The 23,995-nt window shown below is 43.9% G+C and overlaps 1 protein-coding gene and 1 long non-coding RNA gene across 2 annotated transcripts in view; one reads left to right on the top strand and one right to left on the bottom strand.

The window, feature by feature from the left end:
- The window catches only part of LOC308096711, a 776,952-nt gene that overhangs the window by 77,541 nt on the left and 675,416 nt on the right, over window positions 1–23,995 (top strand). The gene's annotated exons all lie outside the window — the stretch shown is intronic.
- Window positions 1,068–23,995, bottom strand: part of dlgap4a (discs, large homolog-associated protein 4a) — a gene marked incomplete at its 5' end in the record, with an annotated part of 74,748 nt that continues 51,820 nt past the window's right edge. Inside the window, 6 exons of the mRNA XM_080444118.1 lie at window positions 1,068–1,551; window positions 4,714–4,866; window positions 5,590–5,681; window positions 9,609–9,863; window positions 18,795–18,988; window positions 22,028–22,125. Of these exons, the coding sequence (XP_080300244.1) occupies window positions 1,318–1,551; window positions 4,714–4,866; window positions 5,590–5,681; window positions 9,609–9,863; window positions 18,795–18,988; window positions 22,028–22,125 (1,026 nt within the window). The 3' untranslated portion in view covers window positions 1,068–1,317. The remainder of the gene's footprint in view (window positions 1,552–4,713; window positions 4,867–5,589; window positions 5,682–9,608; window positions 9,864–18,794; window positions 18,989–22,027; window positions 22,126–23,995) is intronic.

Below are 23,995 nucleotides of genomic sequence, written 5' to 3'. Positions count from 1 at the left end.
GGCTGAAAAACGTGGTTGAAGACCCCTGTCTTAGAGATTTACCTTTTCCGATTAATCTAGTCATCAAGAAGCCCGTTTTTTGGGGGATAATTTCATGTCATTTTCATATATATTAATGAATCAATGTAAAAAAACACAAACAGATTCTAATTGTTTGTAAACAAATAATCGATCTGTCTGATTAAACGTTGCAACCGCTAGTCGTGAGCTTGAAGATCTGCCATTTTTGACGCCGACTCCCGCCGTGCGACAAACGTATAAATAAATCAGGCAAAATACAAACAGGAAGACTCTGTGGACATCGAGTTCACCTGCAACGTGGGTCCTGAGTGTGTGTGTGTGTGTGTGTGTGTGTGTGTGTATATATACTCGTATTACTGTACTTCTGAGGGCCAGTATAGTAGAATTTGAGAAATAGGACATTTTTGTTTATGATTAAAATTAGGAAGAGATTCAGGTAGGGTTTGGGGTTTAGGGTTAGACATTTAGAGGGTTAGGCTTAAAGGCTGTTTTACAATTAAGTTATGTGGCAATGGCACGCACCGGAAAAAATAGCAGATCTACGATTTTTCGGCTATTTTCAATGCCGTCCAACAATTTTGAAGTCCTCACGAGTATAGCAATACAAACGTGTGTGTGTGTGTGTGTGTGTGTGTGTGTGTGTGTGTGTGTGTGTGTGTGTGTGTGTGGTAGCTCAGCTCTTGAACCAGGCGGTCCGAGGCGAGAGGCCTGTAGACTCAGGAGTTAGGACGAAGGAAAGAAGGTATAGGAAGGGGGGATATGGAGATTCTTCAGTCTTTAAGTCCAAGACACTCGCACATTTAAGACAGTCTTGATATATTTAGGGGGAGATAATAACAATAGTAATAATAATAATAATATAATAACTGTGTCAATAGTAATAACAATAGTATTAAACATCTGTCTGTCAGGGGCTTTTTATTTTGTGGGTTTTTTTCTGTCCCATGGCAGGGTGAGGGACAGGGGGTGCATTGTCCCGAACACCGTCTGTCTCTGCCCCCCCGTCCCCCCCTCTCCCTCCCATTATGTCCCCCACCCATGTCCCATCTGCTGCTGCGCCAAAACCCCCCGGCCATGGGGGTCCGAGCCGCGGGGGTCCGTCCAACCCCCAACCCCGCCCCCTTGTGTGTTTTTTTGTGTGTGTTTCTGTCAAGGAAGGTTTGGAGTGAGTTTGGAGGAAGAAGGGGTGGAGCTTGTGGCTTCCTTTCGTGGCGAGGGGGGAGGGGCTAAGGGTCAGGAGGAGGAGGAGGAGGAGGAGGAGGAGTTAGTGGGCATGGTGTCCTCCTCCTTCTCCTCTCAGAGGCGGGTCTGGGCCTCGGGGACGTAGATCTCGATGCTGTCGGCGCTCTCCGTGGCAGAGTTCTGTCGTACCGAGGCGGCGCGCTTGGCCGCCATCAGCCGCTTCCGGGCCTCCTGGCGCTGCTTGTCGGCCGCCGTGGAGTCCACGCTGCGGGGACTCTCCTTGCCGCCCGCCGACAGCTTGGGCCGGGACGACTTCTTTGGCACGGACGACGGGAGCGCCTTCCTCTCCTGACAGACAGAAAAGAAGAAAAAAAACATGTCACACCCTGGTAAATGTTTTAACACCTTTACCGCCGGGCCCGTAGTTCTACGGGCCGTTAAATCCAACGGTTAAGCGCCGAGCCCGTAGTCCTACGGGCTGCGGTCTTTTCGCGCATGCGCGGTCCGGGTGCACTTTCGGATTTTTTTTGATCCACTTCCGTTTCCGGTTTGATGACAGGAAATAGAATTATTTGGGATCCGGTTTCGACGATCACGCCCGCTCCCATTCTACAGACGAAACTGAAACTCAATTCTCTTCCTGTAGTTTTTTCTCCTCGCATTTCACTGTTTAACGTAATCCGCTCTAACTACAGTCATGGAAGTCCGTTTGACATGCGGTCTTCACTGGGAGATACAGGGAGATCTCGCGGACGTAAACAGACCGTTCACGGCTCAATCTTAAGGATTTTAACAAGATCTATGGCGACATGAAAAAAACAAAAAAACAACAAAAACACCTTGGCAGGTGAGTACATTATTATGAGATTAACCTCTGGCGGTGGATGTGTTAATGTTCAGTTTTTTTATTTGACCCATTAACACATTGAGTGCCAATCGCGTAGATCTACGCGAACCTATTTTCAATTTTTGGTACGGCACATTTCATTGTAACACCACCGGAAGCGGAATTATTCGGGATCCCGTTTTGCCGATCCCGTCGGCCCCCATTCTAAAGCGCACACTGAAACTTCTCCTTGTAGTTTTTTCTCCTCGCATGTTTAACGTAAACCGTTCTAACTACAACAATGGAGCTCCATTTGACACGTGGTTTTCACTGGTAGAAGCAGGGAGATCTCGGCGATGTTTACAAACAGTGCAGAGCTCAATCTTAAGGATTTTAACAAGGTCTATGGCGACGTGAAAAAAACAAAAAAACAATAAAACGTTGGCACTGGTGAGTACATTATGAGATTAACCTCTGGCATGGAATGTGTTAAGACCGGGAATGCGTCTGTGTCATTTTAGATGTATTTGGCTATTTTTGAAAAATCGACAATTTGTGCAAATCTATGAATATATATTCTACAAATGTCTTCTAAATCCTAACCGTTTTTTTCATGTCAAGGACCCCCAAAATGATATGTATTTCGCCAAAATATTTTGTTCCAGGGACCCCCAGAAGCAAAGATTTGAGTTAAAAATGTTTGCTTTAAAAATATATATATTAAAAGATTTGCACACATTTTCAAAGTAAAAAAATAAATTGCAGATCTACAAGTTCATAGTGCGGCACTTGGTGCCGCGCTATGAGCTTGTATATCTGCTATATTTGAATAGCCAAAGTATAAAATAAAAGAGAAAGTGGTTACACAGGTGCGTTCCCGGTCTTAATGGGTTCAATGTTTGTATAATGTTTGTTGCAAGTTTAGTGTTTGTACCGCTGTACCCTTAACGGGAATCCCTCGTAAAAAAGAGATCCTGTACCTCAAATGGTCTTTCACCTGTATAAATCAAGGTCAATAGCCATATATCTCCCTTAGATAGGGTGAGAAGTTCAGTCACCCGAGAGACGCTCGGAGTAGAGCCGCTGCTCCCTTCGCTTGGAAAGGAGCCAGCTTAGGTGGTTCGGGCATCTAGTACGGATGCCTCCCGAGCGTCTCCCTAGGGAGGTCCTCGCTGCACGTCCCACTGGGAAGAGAACCCGGGGCAGACCAGGGACCAGATGGGGGGGGCTTACATCTCCACACTGGCCTGGGAACGCCTCGGGATCCCCCAGGAGGAAGTGGCTAATGTTGCTCTCTGCTGGAACTGTTGCCCCCGCGACCCGACTCCGGATAAGCGGTTGAAGATGGATGGATGGATGGATCTACAGCCACTTTCATTATGGAAGTTTCCCAGACTTTAGACGGAGGGGCTGTATGTATGAACACAAATGTCCGACTCACTGATTGGACCTGACATGCAACAGACACGCTGCCAGCTGTTAAGTCGGGTCAATGTCCGATTCAGCGCAAAGCGGCTCAATGAGTGAATGGATGCAGTGATTGTCCGGTGAATGTACATTCAGCGAGTGTTGATGACGCTTCTATTGTCGATAAGAAAAGAGCCTCCCCCGAGGTGTTTGGAGAGAGAGACAGTTAACTGAAAACCAGTTTATTCATTCTGCGAAGCGAAACGAAATATAAACGTCTCTTTAGTAATTGTAGACAACAAGCTTCACCTGCGCTTCCCTGCGCACTCGATAAGAGACCAATTAATGTGTCCAGATCAGGAAGTAGGTTGCAGCTCATTGATAGGAAAGATGTTTCGTTTGTGTTTTGTACGGGTGCGTCAATGGGAGACCACATGTCAAGCAATTCAATATATCTGTCATGTTCTGGTGGAATGAAATAAAGAAAGATTTGCATTTGATCCTCGCATCTCCCTCAGGCTGTGCCTGTGCCTGTGTTTTTTTTATCCCAATACTTTGTAACCCATCTTTTCACTCGAATTGCCTAAGCTTGTAATCCTGGGCGCTATTCTTCCTCTGCGAGAGCCCCGGACTGAGCTCATGCTTCCTTCAATGCATGAGGAGTGAGCAGGCCGCTTCTTATCACCTGACAGGGTGATAAGGACGTAGCGCGTGGAAGGAACACGTTATTCCCACCAGTTCCTTTCCCCTTCATCAGGCGCCCCGGCTGACCAGGGGGAGGCAGTATAGAGACCAGGATTACTGCATGTTTTTTGTGAGGGTACCTATACCCTAGGGGACACGGGGAGAACATGCAAACAAAAAAAGGCCCTTTCACCCACCCCACCTAGGGTATGGGGCACTGATGACGCGGAGGACAGGACCAGCGCCCCCGGTGGAAATCGAACCCAGGACCTTCTTTCTAGCTATGAGGCAACATCGCTACCGACTGCGCCACTGATGATGATGATGACCAACACCGGACAATGTCCTGACCTCAGTCCCCGGACATTTTCCAGTGTTCATGTGGAGAAAGGGGTTTTTCTAACTCTGCTGATGTAACATATGACACATCATTGCTGTGGATGTGTCATCCACAGCAATGCTGTTTGCTGAGGTTAAGAAAAAGACAAGAAAGACAATCATCCGTGCTCAAGAGTCTCAGGCTCAAACTAAGACTCCAGAATGTGACTCAGTCAGGTATGTGTATAAGTGTGTGTGTGGGAATGTTCCAGTACCTTCTTCTCTGGCTTCTCAGGAAGCTGCCAGTTGTTGGCTTTCAGTTGGTAGAGCTCATCAAACTTCATGCTGATGTCTTCTATGGTGAGCTGCAGGAGGTCCCAGAAGCCGGCCAGGTCCTGGGCCGTGGGCCGCGGGTTGGCCTCCACATTCTGAACGAGGGGGAAATACGTGGTTAAAATTATTCCAACAAGGATGTTTTCAAAATGTTTCGAAATTAGCCGATCTACAAGCTCACAAAGCATTGCATCGCGAAATGTTGTGAGCTTGTTACATCGGCTATTTTCGAATAGACAAAGTAAAGTGTTTCTTATTTTGATAGGGACCCCTAGGACCCCCTAAAGGACCCCTGGGGATCCCCGGACCCCAATTTGAGAAACATTGGCTTAGCCACCAAACCCAAACTTGCTTCATTATACAACATGTTTCTGGAGACATGATTTAGCTGAAGTAAAGGGTAGAGTACCATTTGACAAACTAGATTGTACCAAATGATGTGGAGGAATACACAAATTAAAGGCTAATTTAAGCCTCCCTTTATGTGCAAAAATAAATATGTCAGTTCCAAAACGATCTAACAGTCACGGCTCAGAATGTGTCCTTTTATGTGGCATAGACGTTGCGCAATGCATCCACCAGAGGGCACTTCACAGTCAAAGGTGTATTAAAATGAACCCTTCCATTACATGTGGTTACATTTGTACACTCTTTGAGTTGCAAATGGATACATTAGTTTACATTTATACATATTATACGTGTTAAGACTACAAATGTTATGGAGTTCTATCAGATAGTTATGAAGTTCTATTAGATATGTATGGAGTCATATATATTTGAGGAGATCAGATATTTAAGGAGTTATAGCAGATACTCACCAGGTTCTCGTTACAGAGACCTCTGAATTGCTGGAACTTTTTTGCCATGAGAAGCTGGGCACTGCCCACCGCACTGCGGATTGTCCCTAAAACTACAAACACAACACAGGGCCAAGGAAAACAAAATGAAAACTCAGGTTTTTTCTACATTTACTTGTAGAACAATGCTTCCCATTCTTGTCATCGGGCACCACCATTATTATGTGCAAATGCACTGTACCTCATTGGGGACAACGAAAGCCAAATCTCTTATTAACTCTCGGTTCAAAATAGCTGTAGCCTGGTCGCTTCTTTTGGGCTCGTTTTCATTGACCTGGTTGCTTATTTCAATCGCAGAATCTGGCAACACTGGTTAACTCCGTTTTGCATGTTTACACAGAGACGCGAGAAGGAGCATTTTAAAAAGTTTCCACTCTGGATTTATTATTGCATATTCAACCCCCGATAACACCGTTGCCATCTAAACAGACAGCATATCTGACATTTTATTTTGCCGTTTCTCTGGAGACCGTTGTCGTCTAAACGGCCTGGCTGTGGGAGCCAACCCAGGGCATGGCTAGGAGTGGAAATATGTACACCACCTACGTAGACACACTGCGACAACACTGCAGACCCTGACACTAGATAGGAGGGTGTGGAGAACGGCTAAAACATAACGGTTAACCATAGAGGTTCAGCACAGAACAAACAAATAAAAGTATTTATTTGTTATTTGGCTACTGTATCATTTGTGTTTTGAAAGGCCGCCACTGTAATAAAGACATTTTGAGGGGGAAAATACAACTTCTAGCTTCAAGCGTGCAATTTCCAACCTTCAAATTGACTAATTACACATCCATAGTGTTGTAGGAATACATTTAGGCATAATTGTGAAACCGTTGGTACAATCAAAATCTATAATAGTCGCATCCCGTTCAAGTCACTTTTGCGCCTCCTATTTGCATAATAAAATGTATGAATAATTTAAATCTGTTGAGAGCAAAGGGAATGGAGGCTTTAAGTTCGTGTGGGCTTCTACAGCCATTCTTCGTTACTCATTCATATTTCAGACACTGCAGAGGTAGATTTGAGCCTGAGAGACCCAAGATGAATCAAGAGAGAGATGAGTCCATTACAGCTGAACCTAACCCCTCTTCTCCCACTATATTGAGATGCTGCTCCCGTCTATCAGCGGTAATGAGGCTGTCAGGATTTGTCCTTTCTGTTCTCTACTTTGACAGGAGACTACGTTTGACCTAGAGCCCCTTCTGTGACATCTATCCCTTCACTGAGGCTCTGGGACTTACAGTAGCGTTGCCGGCCAGGATTATAAGGGGGCCGAGCAAAAAGTTGTATTTTTGACCTATTTTTTCAACGATGCGTCGCAAAATGTAAGGTAATTATGACTACAGACCTAATATGGTTGTCTGTAGTAAAAGCAAGTTAACCCATTAAGACCGGGAACGCATATGTGTACTTTTTTTGATTATTTTGGCTATAAAAGAATAGCAGATATACAAGTTCATAGCGCGGCACCGAGTGCCGCGCTACGAGCTTGTAGATCTGCAATTTTTTGAATAAATTGTGAAAATGTGTGCACATCTTTGAATATACATATATATATTTTTAACACAAATCTTTGCTTCTGGGGCCCCTGGAACAAAACATTTTGAGATGGGGGTCCGCGGCTAAATACATATCATTTTGGGGGTCCATGACATGAAAAAGTTTGAGAACCACTGATATAAATATACATATATATGAAGGAGCATACGTTTTTTAAACTGTTAGGATTTAGAAGACATTTGTAGAATCCCCAGAAGCAAAGATTTGAGTAAAAATATTATACATATATATTAAAAGATTTGCGCACGATAAAAATTAAAAAAGCAGATGATCCACAAGCGCTATGAGCTTGTAGATCTGCTATTTTTGAATAGCCAAAGTATAAAATAATGGTTAAAGTGCGTTCCCGGTTTTAATGGGTTAAGGGGACGAGCGAAAAGTTGAATTTTTGACCTATTTTCCAACGATGCATCACAAAGTTACAGACCTACTTAAATACTTAAAATAACCGTTTAAAAAGCGTTTTTTCGACGGCCTGTGCCGAATTTCCCATCCAAAAATCACGGAGGAGTGCCGTTCCTTGCCGCCTGAAGACTAATGCTGATCAGGAGTGCGCTTCTGTGGTTAAACTCTGTACAGGCTGTTTTACAGCAGAGTATCATTTTACCATCCCATTTTTACAACATACATCATCCGTAGGTTAATGACATGACACCTTCAAATTTGCGACATGTCGTTGGAAAAAGGTTACAAAAAAAAATACATTGATATGTGACCGAGTCCGGAAGTTATATATATATATATAGCGAAGGGGGAGGGGACAGATGTGGCCATCTGCAGGCTTCACTGATAAGGCCATCATCTTCATCATGTCAATGCCAGCTCTACACTGCCGTGAACTGACAAGCCACCGCCATGTAAATAATCTGAAGGAACCAATTTCCTCAACAAATCTATCGTCTTAGATCTATCAAATGTATCGTCCAGGTTGAGATTTTTGGACCATTTGAACCCTAGCGTCCCAATTCTACGTTGGACATTTGATGCAAATATCAAATATCAGATCGTATATAGAATGGCTATTTTGTGTAGAGGGAGAAAAGGAGGTGGCCAAGTACACACCCCTGGAGGACTCCGATAAACAAAAGTATTCAGAATTATGGTTCAAGTGGTTAACCACTTAAAGGGGTAGTTCACCCAAAAATGACTTATTTCCTATCAGTTACACACCCCATGAAGCATTGAATTCATGGAGATTTTTTTGTTTTTGTCGCATACCTGAGCCAATAATTTGATGACCGGCGGAAAGATGCTACCGTCTCCGGTAGGAGACTCAAAGGAGTCACTTTGAGTCTCCTACTGGAGAGACCGCCGGTCATCAAATTATTAGCCTGAGGCTACGAGCTCAATCGATGGTCTTGAAAGGCGGATCCAAACACAGCTGCCCGGATTTGTGCGTGGCTTCCTATTGCTTCACCAATCTATGTCCCCGCCTCCCCTCCCCTCCCCCCCCCCCCCGGCCTGTGCACGGAGCACGCTGACGTCACCAAATTTAGAGCGACGCCCATCTGCACTCTGATTGGTTAGGAGATAACAAGGCTCAAGACCATGTTTCCTGCATGGCTCCCCCATGCTTTTTTTCTTTTGTAACAAAAAAAAAAGCATGGGTTTCCGAGGCTATCAAATTATTGGCTCAGGAATGCGACAAAAAAACAACAAAATCTCAATTAATTCAATGCTTCATGGGGTGTGTAATTGATAGAAAATAAGTCATTTTTTGGGTGAACTGCTCTAAACCATCTAGACTTAGTAAACTGGACCAGAGTTGTCTCTGTACTTGGACAGCTTTGCCAAAATTAGAAGATCTACAAGCTCAGCTTTTTTGGCTAATGTTCCCCCCCAGAGTTCATGCAGGACACGGAAGTCTTGCACGCCTCAGCTGTAATCAGCGGTCAGCTGATGTGACCATCAGCTTTCTATTCCCCATTCACCGCTCTGCTGGTCATTACGTCACACATTCATACTCCAATCACAGCTAACGCATTAGCAAAGAGGTTCCTTTAAATACGGCTTTGTATTCACTCGGTCTCTCCTGGTCTTGCTAACTCATTCATTTCTGCTAGCTACCTCCTCCACCCCAGCCTCCACCTTTTTATTAGAGTCTGGCATAGGCTCAAATACTTGTGATTATCATTTATATCTGCTAATTCAAACTAATATGTCAATGTATTGCTTACTGTTTCATATTGTATCCCTATGGGGGGTTTTGCTTAGCATTCCCTGATTTTGCTTAGCATGCTGCTTCAACAAAATTCAGGGAAAATCTTCAAGAGCGGAGCCTTTAACGCCAAGCTTAACTGTATTCCATTTGTTGCAATAAATGGTTAAATCTACTTTGACGTGAGCGTTCCTGAGTGAAATATGGATGCTGAGTGTTATAATGGGACGCGGTGGCAGCAGCGTGTCTTTCTTACCCTCCTCAGACAGCTGGTTGTCTTTGGTCTCCACCTCCATCTGCTGACACCAGCCCTCCATGCGGGCCGTCTCTGCCTGCAGCAGCTTCAGGAAGCAGTTCCCGTCCCGGAAGCAGGTGGGCGTGGCCGACGATGGCGCCGGGCCGCTGCTGTTGCTGCTGCAGTCTCCCGGACCCCCGACGCAGTTCCCCGTGCCCAGGCTGGGGTCGGGGGGAGGCAGGGAGGACGGGTCCAGGGCTGGGTCCACCAGGGGCTCTGGAGGGGGATGAGGAGGAGGAGACAAGGTCACATTATTTTAGTTAACACATTGGGTGCCAGAGGTTTATTAAAATATTATACTTTGAGTGCCAGGATTTTTTTTAAATGTTGAACCTTTTTCAGGTAGTCACAAAATATTTTCAGTGATCACCGTCCTCACGTTAGTATGGCCAAAACCGTATATATACGGTTTTGGCACCCAATGTGTTAACTCAAACTAAACGAAATAAATAACTAAATAACTAGAATTGTAAAAAACATTTTGGTTAACCCTTTAACTCATTCAGTGCCCGGCTTATTTATGGCAGTTTGGCTCTGAGTGCCACAGCCAAAATTCATTGTAAAAAAAAAAGTGCTTAGGAGCCGAGATACAACAAAGAGTGAATGGAGCAGAACATTTTCAAATCATCATATCTTGGGTTCTGAACGTCTTAGACGTCCAGTGGCACTTAAGCAGTTAAGACCGGGAACGCATCTGTGCCATTTTAAGATTTCTTTGGCTATTCAAAAATAGCAGATCTACAAGTTCATAGTGTGGCACCGAGTGCTATGAGCTTGTAGATCTGCTATTTTTGAAAAAACTTGAAAATCTTGAACATGTTTGCAAATCTTTGAATATATAGTTTTAAAGCAAAACATTTTTACTCCGATCTGTGCTCCTGGGGGGTCCCCTGGAACAACATATTTTGAGATGGGGGTCCGCGGCCAAATACGTATCATTTTGGGGGTCCTTGACATGGAAAAGTTGGGGAACCACTGATATTATAGCAACATAAGTTTTTCAAAAAACTGTTCGGATTTAGAAGACATTTGTAGAATATATATTCAAAGTTATTATAATTTTTTTGATTAAAAAAAAGCAGATCTACAAGCTCATAGCGCGGCACTTGGTGCCGTGTAGCCGAACACACTGTCTGCCGTGTATCTGAACACACTGTCTGTCTGTGTAGCCGAACACACCGTCTGCCGTGTAGCCGAACACACCGTCTGCCGTGTAGCTGAAAACACTGTCTGCCGTGTAGCTGAACACACTGTCTGCCGTGTAGCCGAACACACCGTCTGCCGTGTAGCCGAACACACCGTCTGCCGTGTAGCCGAACACACCGTCTGCTGTGTAGCACGGGGGGGATTCAATTTGCCATATTAAGAGATCGACAGTCATCGGCTTCCCTGATTGGCCAACCCAACTGATTGGCTTCGGGGATTGGCCAAGATTTGCGTGACATTTGTGCCACTGAACCAATATAAGCGATGACGCGCACATTATGACTTAATTGTTTTTGTGGGAAGAATATTTTACAAAGCCAACCTGATCTACAGTGTGAGAAATGTTCTGCTGGACGGTACATCTGAATGGAGGACCAGATGGATACTATTATTCTGCTGTTGCAGTGGAGCACAAGGTGTACGCCTTTGGATTATTTCACTATGACAACATGACTCAGATTGATGTCCACGTTTTCAACACTGTGTCTTTACGCTGGAGGAAGTTAAACCTGGTGTCAACAGGAAGACAACGCCACCTTGATGGCTGTGCCTGTAATAGGGGCCACATAGCTTTGTTGATAGAAGATATCGTCTACATCTGTGGAGGGTCTCCTGACTGCAATGTGCTTTATGCATTTGATGTTGACACCCACAGATGGTTCAAACCCAGGGTGTCTGGGACTGTTCCAGAGGGGATGTACAACCACTCAGCCTGTGTCTTGGGAAAGGTCATGTATATCCATGGAGGATATCCATGGAGGGCTGGACGCACTAATGACACCTATAGGTTTGACACCACCACAATGGTCTGGGCTTTAATTAACACCAGAGGTACTCCACCACTTTTTCCATGGGGTCACTCTGCCACCATCATCGGGACAAAGATGTTTGTATTTGGGGGCCAACAGGGCTGTTTCGGCATCTACAACACAATAACAGTGTTTGACACAGAGACCAACTGCTGGCTGAGCACACCTTCTGCACAGCTTCTTCCAGAAGGACGCAGGGATCATTCAGCCTTTGCCTACAATGGCGAGCTGTACATATTTGGTGGTCGCACATTTAGGGCGCGTTCGAAAATACAGCACTGAGCGCACTGGCCAATACAAACTAATAGGCGAGTGTGCTCCGGTGCGTAATTTCCGAACGCACCCTTAAACAGGTCTTCAATGATCTGTGGAAATTCAATCCAGAGACCTTCTCCTGGAAGAAGGTTGAGGCCAAGGGGAAAGGACTGGGTCCAATGCATAGTCTGAGCTATTGCATTGTGGGAGATCGCATCATCCTCTTTGGGGGAGCCATTGACAACAATTACTCACGCAATGATGACATGTATATCGTAGACTTAAATCCTAGCCTGAAGACGTTATGTAAGCTAGCAGTTATTCAGTACGGTGTGGAGCAGTCTGAACTCCCTCACGACATCAAGTGGGAACTGAGAGCCATGACTACCCACATTAACAGAAAATAAAACAAAAAAATAACATTACATAATGCTCTTCTGCATTTTACAGTGGAATCATTATAAAACAAGAAATGACAGTCATATTAAATGATGCTTTCACTGCCTGATGACGACAGACATTTACGTCATTTGAACACATTCCCTGCCGAGGACGTAGATCTACGTCCTTTCAGATCCAACCGTTGACGGCCATTGACGTAGATTTATGTCCGTTGCAAAAACATTTTTGTTGTTGGAAATTTCCCTCCATTCCTATATTAGGATTTGTAGAAAAACTGTTCTAGCACAGATTATTTTTTTGTTGTGAAAACGGGCCCTTTTCAAACAGGCGATAGAAACAAAATCGCCGATCGCTGTAAAAAGGTTTTTGTTCCAGTGGATAGACGAGACCCTCCCCCACCCACCGGACACTTTTTGTTTACATCCGCGTGCACGTCGTGGCTTCTGCGGCTCTCCAAAGATCGCCAAAACACAGTAAAAAACGCTGGCACCCCACGGATGACGCAGTTGCATAGTACCTGGCAGTGAATGAGTTAAAAATAGGGATGGCCAAATGGAGACATTTTCTTAACCGGTTGCCGTTAGGCCTTACCGATTAATTGATCATTAACCGTTAAGGAAATGTGTTCCCAAAAAAAAGCGCTATTTACAACAAAAATAAAAAAATAACAGTTTTCCCCCCCGCATAATATAATGCACTATTTACACATAAAAAATAATGTACCTTGCATTCACGGATGCTGTGGTTAAAGTGCCTGACTAGCCGACCTGCTGCAGCGATAACCCGATGCAAAAACTGGCTAAATCCATCGCTGATTGCCAATTGCAGTGTATGTGCAAACCCCGGAACTGAGTCGCAGTTCACCCGTTCGGGGCGATTAGCAGCCACAACGTTGGCTGTGTTGTCGTGAACACATGCAGACACTTTTTTTTAAATGTTTGGTTGTGCTCAGGTGTTGTGCTCTGAAAATAGCCGATCTACAAGCTCACAACGCGTCGCAGTGTCGATGTCCCCAAGACTCCACCGCATCATTTAGTTTAGCTGCCAGGTTGTTTGCTGTGTGTCTGTCGGGCATACTCTGTGTCAATAAGACGGCTGATTTCACATTCCACTTCTTGTACTCTTCATTTTGTGTTTACTAGTGTTAGTGTAGTGGAAGTCACGTGTGGTTGCGGGTGTAGACTTGGCCTTTGTTTTTTTTACGGTTTGCCATTAGCCGTTAGTGTTTACCGGTTGCCAATTTCTTAACGGTTAGCGGGTAACGGTTACCGGTTGGCCATCCCTAGTTAAAAATAAAAGCTTGTTTACTTCCTTTTCATTTCCTATGAGGAAATGGCTATATCTCCGTTCCTCTTGCTTTACGGCAAAAACAAGCCACATTCAAATGGCCACAGCTGTGCAATGGATTACCACGAGCGGACATATATGTTTTCCCTATACTACGAGACTCCTGTGCGTGTAAGTGCGTGTAATGAGCCGATCTCCGTGAGAACGGCGGTCACGGAGAATATTCCATGATTTTTCAAAGGTACAGTAAAATCGCTCTTTTTCGCTGGCAGTAGCATCACACTATTACACCATCATTCTGGCAGTCAAAGAGTTAAGCGAGTTTCTCAACGGGGCGGTAGCTCGTCCGCATGTTGACATTCTGTTGACATCCGACAGATGGATGTCAGGTTGAGTAACGTCACTCGGTATCCTACATAATGACATCATCATGTAACGACGTCACCAGAGCCAAATTCCAATCTTGAATATTTTTTGCAAATCTTTGAATATTCTTTTTTTTTAAAGCAAAATTTTTTTACTCCGATCTGTGCTTCTGGGGGTCCGTTGAACAACATATTTTGAGATGGGGGTCCGGGGCCAAATACATATAATTTCGGGGGTCCTTGAGATGGAAAAGTTGGAGCACCACTGATATACGTAGCAACATTATAACAGTCTTTAAAAAAACTGTTATATTTACATATATACTATATTTAAGACATTTGTAGAATATATATTCAAAGATTTGCTAAAATGTTCACGATTTTTCAAAAATAGCAGATCCACAAGCTCATAGCGTGGCACTCGGTGCCGCGCTATGGGCTTGTATATCTGCTATTTTTGAACAGCCAAAGAAATCTAAAGTGACACAGATGCGTTTCAACCTTGTCTTCATATAACTGGTCCTCAACTAATGCTCATTATAAGATGGCACCATTTCTGTCTACCGGCTGTGTCTCATTGGTGGGGCTGTGGACAGTTCAGAGACAGAAACCTGTCTACCAGTGACATCATCGATGAGGATTTCCAATAGAAAACTACAGCCTTTCACTCAAAAGTTAGCATGCTGAAATAAAAGCCATTTTTCTTTCATGGTTTTTAATCTGGTTTGAAATGACAAAACCTGCCCATTGTGCCCAATGATGATGAACTGTCCACAGCCCTCCTCTGAGACCCAGATTGGGTAGACAGACATGGTATCAATCCATCAGCTGTTCCTGGCCCACCACCACGGAGGTTGTGGGTTCGAATCCACCGTGGTGCATCCGGCTTTGTTGAGCGTCTACACCAGGGGTTGTCAAACCTTTTTATACCACAACCCCATATTATGAGGGATTTCTTTTGGCGACCTCCACCGTTCACTTCCTTGTTTTACGATTTAGAAAAACACCTGTATCTCGCCTCCCTGGCTTTACTCTGCATTTTTGACGAGACACGCTATATTCAACGGCCTATGACAAGCGAACGGGGGGTCGCTTGTTTGCGGAAGCAGAGAGAAACCCTCCGTGTTTACCTACGATCGATCATACTGGAGATAAATATTATGTGACTAGTTGAAAAGGTAAGGGAATCGCTGGCAGTGGCCGATTTATTTACTCTGGCAGTAGTCTCGGGTTACCAGACTGTTGCCTCCCACAATTTTCTAATGTTTCCGGCATACAGTCTGGGACTCGGAAGCTCTGATCATGATTAGAATATAAACCGGATGTGGAGCCTCCTCTCCATTTCCGTTTCGTCTTTACAGTCGCGCAAATGTATCCTAATATAAATACAAATCATCTAAGTATACATAGCTAGCTGCTTAGCAGAAATGGAAATTAAAAAGTAAAGTGTAAAGATATTTTAAAATATATTTTCGTGAACGGAAGTGCCATTTTCCTCTCTCGGATTTTGGGAGTTGTAGTTCCAGACTCTATATAGCATTCAGAGATTGTGGAATAGTTGTCTGGCTACGCGAGACTACTCTGGCAGCAAATTAGTTCGTGTCCCAAATGGTCATTTGCTTCTGGGGGAGTTGGAGCGGTAAACAGCACGTGTACATCCGAGTGTACAGAGTGTAACCATGACTACACTGTCTGGGACGTGGAGTCTAAAAGCCGAGCCGTGGACTTCAAAGGGATGAGTTGGAGCCGACAAAACTTTGTTCTGCGTGCTCATGTCCTAAAATATAAACACATCGTGCCTGCATTCGTGTGTTGAGGGTGAAAGTGTCCCACTTGATTAAACTGCAGAGATACTGAAGTGCATTTATATACAGAATAACGGTGATCAAAGCTACTGAAGCAAAATAATAAATAACGTGTTGATCTTTAATGGTACAAGCATGCTGTTTGTTGTGCATGGTGTGGGCTAGAATGCATGACAAACAGCTCATATGAGAAATACAGCGTCTAATATACAACATGACATGCAGGAGGAGCGAGGAATGGCTGTCGGTCCAACCTGCTCCTTTCCTCCGGACTCACATCTAATCCTCACCTCCTTGCTCGGAGGCGGGACTAATGCGCGGGTGGAGGACGCGAGTGGAGTGGACGAGTGTGGAGGTTGGAGCACAACTTTGACTAAGACATCCAGCTGCCTGTAGCATCTTCCTTTGAAAGGATTTATCAACACGGCCGAAGAGTGTTCCGTGTTCTTCTGTGTAGCTGAACACACTGTCTGCCGTGTAGCCGAACACACTGTCTGTTGTGTAGCTGAACACACTGTCTGCCCTGTAGCCGAACACAGTCAGCCGTGTAGCTGAACAAACTGTCTGCCTTGTAGCCGAACACACTGTCTGCCGTGTAGCCGAACACACTGTCTGCCGGGTAGCCGAACACACTGTCTGCCATGTAGATGAACACACTGTCTGCCGTGTAGCCGAACACACTGTCTGCTGTGTAGCACAGGGGGATTCAATTTGCCATATTAGGAGATAGACAGTCATCGGCTACCCTGATTGGCCAACCCAACTGTGAAGCTTTGCGTAACATTTGTGCCACTGAACCAATATAAGTGATGAAGCGCACATTATGACTTAATTGTTTTTTCAGAGGAATACTTGAGTAATGTTTTGCTGGACAGTACATCTGAATGGAGGACCAAGGCCAAATTGTGATTATGCTGTTGTTGCAGTGGAGCACAAGGTGTACTTATTTGGAGGGGACCAATATGACATAACGACTGACATTGATGTCTACGTTTTCAACACCGTGTCTTTACACTGGAGGAAGTTGACCCTGGTGACGACGGGAAGAGAACGCCACCTTGAGGGTCTCGCCTGGCGTAGGAACCACACAGCTGTGCCGATAGAAAATATCGTCTACATCTGGGGCGGGTGTGGCTTCTATCCGCCGCAGTACTACAGCATGCTTTGTGCATTTGATGTTGACACCCACAGATGGTTCAAACCCGAGGTGTCTGGGACTGTTCCAGAGCAGAGGAGGAACCACTCAGCCTGTTTATTGGGGAAGGTCATGTATATCCATGGAGGAGTGGACGAACAGACTGGACGCACTAATGACACCTATAGGTTGGACACCACTACAATGGTATGGGCTTTAATTAACACCGGAGGTACTCCACCACCTGCTTCAGCAGATCACTCTGCCACCATCATCGGGACAAAGATGTTTGTATTTGGGGGCCGGGGGCGCATCTACAACAAGGTCAGAGTGTTTGACACAGAGACCAACTGCTGGCAGAGCACACCTTCTTTACAGCTTCTTCCAGAAACACGCTGGAATCATTCAGCCTTTGCCTACAATCGCGAGCTGTACATATTTGGTGGTCGCAAAGATTGGTCAGCTCAGACCTTCAATGATCTGTGGAAATTCAATCCAGAGACCTTCTCCTGGAAGAAGGTTGAGGCCATGGGGAAAGGACCGGCTCCAATGTATCACATGTGCTGTTGCATTGTGGGAGATCGCTTCATCGTATTTGGAAGAACTTACACACCTGATGACCTGTATATCTTAGATTTAAATCCTAGTCTCAAGACGTTATGCAAGCTAGCAGTTATTCAGTACAGTCTGGAGCACTCTGAGCTCCCACACGACATCAAGTGGGAACTGAGAGCCATGACTACCAACAGCAGAAGAATAATTCCAGAATGTCGCAGAATTGTAAAATAAAGGCTGCCGGGACACGAGGAATACCGTCGGAGGCCGTGCGACATACGATTCGAATTCGGTGCTGATCGGATCCTGCGTTTGTGAAACATGGCGTTTTGATTTTGACTTTTTTGTAACGGCCTGTAACAAGGGAAGGGGGGTCGCGTGAGTTTTTGTTTTCCTCTCGTGGCAGCACAGTGACACCCTCCGTGCTTAACAACCGTCCTTGGAATTGATCATACATGGATATAAATATTCTGTGACTAGTTGAAAAGGTAAGAAAAACCAAAATCGCTGGCAGCGGGCAAACGCAGACAGAAATAAGTCTGGCAGTGAATATAAACATATATATTAAAGAGTTAAATGAGAACCACTGAATTATATGAAGTGGTCCTTTAACTAAAACCAACCAAATAACTTAAAACTAGAATTGGGAGGATTCTTTTTTCTTTGTTTGTTAGGTAGGATAAGTGATTTTCTTTGGTTAAAATAAGTGCTAAATAGCTCTATATTATGATTGCAATGAATACTATCAGAATATAGTGCTTTAGCTTTTTAACAAAAACTTTGTTTTAACCTAAAAAATATCACTTGCCCTACCTTTAAGTGAAATGAAAATAAAAATGAGGCTTTACAAAAAATTTAAAGGGATAGTTCACCCAAAGAATTACTTATTTTCTATCGATTAGTCACCCCATAATTTGATGTCCAGCGGACCGGTAGGCAGCGTTTCCAGTAGGAGACACAAAGGAGACTCTTTGTGTCTCCTACCGGAACCGCTCATCAAATTATTGGCTTAGGAATGCGACAAAAACAAAAACATGACTTCAAGTCTCCATGGGGTGACTAATCAATAGAGGGAAAAAAGTCATTTTGGGGGTGAACTATCCCTTTAAGAAAACTATTGTTTTTACAAAACAAAACGGCTATTTTCCTTTACTTTTTGAATCTCACACCTGACAAAAAAACAAAGAAAACAAAGAAAACACAAAAAGTAATAGAATCTGAACTAAATCTGAGCAACTAAACTAGCAAACCCACTGAAATTGAGAAACAAAAACGTCAAAACTAAATCAAAACCAAAAACCAATGAAAGATGCAAAAACTCCAATAACCTTGCTGCGAGGAGCAGGGTACCCTGAGGGCCTCCGTGGCGGTGGTGATGGTACTGCTGTCGTTCGCTCCGTTGAGGGTCTGATGGGCGTCACTGCAGTTCATTTCGGACGGGGGCGGGGGGGCGTCGTCCGGGGTCTCCTGGGGGTCCGTCTCCGTGCTCTGTCTGGAGGCCATGCTGCTGACCCGGCTCAAACTGGACACACACACACACACACAGACACAGACACGCACACACACACACAAAAATGTTATCAAATGGGGTTCCGTGGCCTAATGCACAGTGGTGGTAAAGTAAAATTACAATACTGTAATGTAGAAATACTCTGTTACGAGTAAAAGTCCGGAATTCAAAATTAAGTAAAAAAGTACAAAAGTATTGGTATCAAAATGTACTTAAAAGTACCAAAAGTAGAAATTATGCAGAATGTACTCATTATACAAGTTTTCAAATGTATGAAATGTATACAAAATCTTTTGAAAATAGCAGATCTACAAGCTCGCATCGCGACACATTGTGAACTCGTAGATCGGCTATTTTCAAATGGTCGAAATATAGGGCTGAAGTGGTTAATGTATGTTTTGTAATAATAATCAAAAGTAACTAGTAACTAAAGTTTTCAAATAATTGTAGTGGAGTAAAAAGTACAATATTTGCCTCTTGAGATGTAGTGGAGTAGAAGTAAAATTACTGAAAATTGGAAATATTCCAGTAAAGTTTTTTTTACTTAAGTACAGTACTTGAGTAAATGTACTCAGTTACTTTCCACCACTGCTAATGCATATGAAACTGTGTGTCCCTGAAATTACATATCACTGAGAATCACTACGCTAGCAAAAACATCATGTTGAAACTGTCTACAGGGGGAAATGTAACGCTGAGTTTGTCATTTTACACCACAATGGTTTGAAGCCATTAGTGAGTTGGACTGACAGGATATAGAGCATGACAGGAGCTGAGGGGACAGATGTCTACAAAAGAGGACAAACAAAAGACAGACACAGACAGAGGGCTTAAAGGGATAGTTCACCCCATGGAGACTTGAATTCATGGATATTTTTTTAGTTTTTGTCGCATTCCTAAGCCAATAATTTGATGACCGGCAGCGGTTCCAGTAGGAGACACAAAGAGTCTCCTTTGTGTCTCCTACCGGAACCGCTCCCTACCGGTCCGCTGGTCATCAAATTATTGGCTTAGGAATGCGACAAAAACATTTGTTTTGGGTGAACTATCCCTTTAATGTGATGCTGTGGCAGGCAGGCAGGCAGGCAGGCAGGCAGGCAGACAGACAGACAGACAGACAGACAGACAGACAGACAGACAGACGCCCTCAGAGACACAGAACAGTAGAGGAAGCAGGCAGGCCTACTAATGTGATTACGTCAAACCAGTGCTTCTCAAACTTTTTTTATTTCAAGGACTATCCCCATAACTCTGAGAGTGTACACATTACAGTCCATTTGGTTCCATTTGTACACTCTCAGTTACAGACCCGCAAGGGTCCATTTGGTTCCATGTGTACACTCTCAGAGTTACAAACCTGTAAGGGTCCATTTGGAACTCAACTCAATGACCCCTTGGGGGTTCCTGGACCCAACTTTGAGAACTCCTGTATTAAACTACACTGCACTAGTGCCGTCATGAACATTTTCGTTGGTGCTTAATTGCCATACAGTAGAAATAATCACCATTAATGATTTTGGCAAAGGAAATATTGGAACAAAAATATAAAGGATTGTAGGCTTTGAAAACAAGAATTGCACGGTGCTGATTCAATTAGATACTCAAAGTCATGACTGACAATGACCTGGTACCAGTAATCTAAATAAATAGTGTACGAGGGCAGGATCAGCACGGTGCCCACCGGGACAGTTTTGTCAACGGGAGGGGGGGGGGGGTGCTGCGCGAGAAAAAAGGACGCTCTGCTTCCAAATTCCTCCGTTTTTCGCCCCAAGGTTGGTGCCCTGAGTTGCGCTGCTTTTATCCGCCAGATTGGGACGTTCACGGCATATTTTTCACCATTACGGTGCGTTCATCATCGGTGACGAGTGCCTCTAACAGCCGCTGCTTGTGTCTGTGTGTCGATGCGAGGCAACACTCACACAATCACGTGCAGCATGCGTCCCCTCCCCCAGCGCCTAATGGCTGTACATGGGGCCGACGTGTGCTTTAGCGTGATTGTGGTTTCAGGAAGTAAATTCCTAGCCTCGATCTCCAGGATTTTATTTTTTATTTTTGCTAAAAAATAAAAGCTTGGAAATTGCTGTCCCAGCTGTTGGTACGCAAAAGCGCCTCGCGTCGTCTGATGTGCCGCGCATTATTTATTTTGGGTGCGCATGCGCACCTGCGCACCAGTTATGTGCACCCCTGATTATTCAGTTAATTTCATCCAGCTGGTTTTATACAGACAAATGAAAAGGACTTTGAACGATTATGCAAAAATGATTAGCCATTAGCTCAACTAATTGCACCAGGCGATTATGTAACAGTTGTGAAGCAGGCTAGCAGGCTCTAATGTGATTACATTAAAGTCCAGTGCACAGGGTAGACTGTCACAATGTTGGCCCTGCTCTGGTCAAAACAACATCACATCAATCTGAGAGAGAGCCCTGGGCTGCTGCTCCATGGAACATGACCTTGTCTGGTGGCTGTACCATGCTGTCTGTCTCTACCATGCTGTCTGTATGTCTGTCTCTAGCATGCCGTCTGTCTCGACCACATTGTCTCTACCATGCTGCTACGCCTCAGAGGCAAATAGTGGTCACAACATTAGACTCTGACCGATGGCAGATCTTTGGGGCCCGATGCCGATTTCAGTGAGTCCTGGACTAGAGCACGCCACAGTGTTTTTGTCCCAAATGGCCCACCGTAGTAGTGTTTACAAACTGACTTGGATGAAATCACGGGTGAAATCTCGTCTTGCGAGACTTCCGGAGGGGCGCATCTAACACAAACACTGTGGAGAGTTTTCCGTCAATAGGAGAGTCAGATATGATCACCAAAAGAAAAAAAAGATTAGAGCGATAAAAATGCGCGATCTAGCGCATGGACCGTTCGCTCAGGTTTTTAGCTGCGGTGGACTCGGGAGGGAGTTATGAAAATGTTCTACTGGTACCACTCGTCCTAAGACATAATAATATCATATAAAAAAGGTAAGGAAAAGGCTAGTCCGGATTGATCCTTTAAGTAGGGACATAAGTTTGTATAGTGTGTGTAATGTTGGACGTGACTCACGGCCTGCCGTTCTCCACCTGCACGCCAACGGACTGGAACTTCAGAGGGGCGCTGAGGGGGAGGAGGTCCTCTCTGGAGATGGGCAGAAAGCAGTCCACCTGTTTCAATCAATCACGGAACGACAGCAAGTCAATCTAATGCGGTTCCATGAAACAGGTGAACAGGTTAGCCCAGACATACTGTATCACATACTGTACAGTACAGACTGTTAGCCCAGACATACTGTATCACATACTGTTACAGTACAGTCTGCAGGGATTAAAGCAAAACACTAAATCACACAACTGAAACGTTCTGTTGGGACCAGTGGTGGGAAAAGTACTCAAATGTTTTTACTTAACACATTGAGTGCCAAAAACGGTCCGGGCCGTTTTTCATAATCCAAACAAGGCGTGCCAAAAACGGTTATAACCGGTTTTGGAAAATAAAATAATTTTTTTTTTCTTTTTTTTCGAAGATTTAGACTTTAATCCACTTCCTGGTTAACGTATGACTTCAAAAGCCTGTATCTCGGCTCCTGTGTACTTTTTTTTTTTACCATGTATTTTTGACTATTTTTTACTATTTTCAACTGGCTGCAACTATGGAACGGATTACCGAATGTTTAAAAAAAAATCCCCCGATTGTACGAGACCTCTATGTGTGTAATGAGGGGATCACCGTGAGGACGGTGATCACTGAAAATATTTTGTGACTACTTGAAAAAGGTTAAAAAATGGTTAAAAATCCAGGCACTGACTGTACCCTGTTTTAAAAAAAACCTGGCACTCAATGTGTTAAGTAAAAGTATCAATACTGCAATGTAGAAGTACTCTGTTACAAGTATAAGTCCGGTATTACAAATTTACTTGGTAAAAGTACAAAAGTATTGGCATCAAAATATACTTAAAGTACCAAAAGTAAAAGTAGTAAAATGTTTGAAAATAGCAGATCTACAAGCTCACAAGGCGTCGCATCGGCTATTTTCAAATAGCCCATGTATATAATAGGGCTGAAGTGGTTAATGTATATTTTATAATATCATAATTTATATCTGCAAAGTAACTAAAGTTTTCAAATAATTGTAGTGGAGTAAAAGTACAATATTTGCCTCTGAGATGCTGTCACAATTATTACATAATCGCCCAATCACAATTATTTGAGATAGTCGCACTTATTTTTGCATAATCGTCATAACCGTTTCCATGTTGAAAAATGTTCACACATTCTCAAATAAAAAAAGCAGAAATAGCAGATCTACAAGCTTACAACGCTATTATAACTATTTCTGCTATTTTTACGTGTATAAAATTATTAAATATGTCAATAATCTATTTGTATATTTAAGTTATTTGTCATATCTACCCTGTGCAATTTTTGATTAGGAAGCCTAAAAGGCAAATACAAATTAAATTTGCATTCACATGTTCCAATGTGCGATGCCAAATCGTTAATCGCAAATATTTGAGTGACAATTAATCGTCAACTTATATTTGTAATGGTGATAGCCCTATCTGCGTCCCTATCCGATGTGAAAAAGCGTCTTGATTTATGACGTGTTGCCACGCCGAAAATAACAGATCCACAATGTACAAGCACAGAGCGTGTGGAACGCGACACCGGTGTGCAAATAGAGAAAAACAAGTTGGACTCTATGGAATCCAAATGACTGAGAACTTTAACCCTTTAAAGACTGGGAACGCATCTGTGTCATTTTAGATTTATTTGGCTATTAACAACACATTGCCTGCCAAAGACGTTTTAAAACGCCTTTAAAATTAAAATAAAAAACATTTACTGCTCCATTCACTTCCTGGTTAAATATTTTGGAAATATTCTGTATCTCGGCACCTGTGTTACTGTGATGTATTTTTGGCGAGACATGCTATTTTTAACGGCGTATAACAAGCGAACGGGTGGTCGCGTTTTTTTCTTTCGCGGAAGCACAGTGAAACCCTTTGTGATTAGCAACCATCAGGGGATCGATCA

The sequence above is a fragment of the Gymnoscopelus braueri genome, assembly GCF_963280865.1.
Source record: "Gymnoscopelus braueri genome assembly, chromosome: 12".
NCBI classification, from domain to species: Eukaryota; Metazoa; Chordata; class Actinopteri; order Myctophiformes; family Myctophidae; genus Gymnoscopelus; species Gymnoscopelus braueri.
Note: the sequence above shows the minus strand (reverse complement) of the source record. Positions and strands in the feature narration are given on the sequence as shown.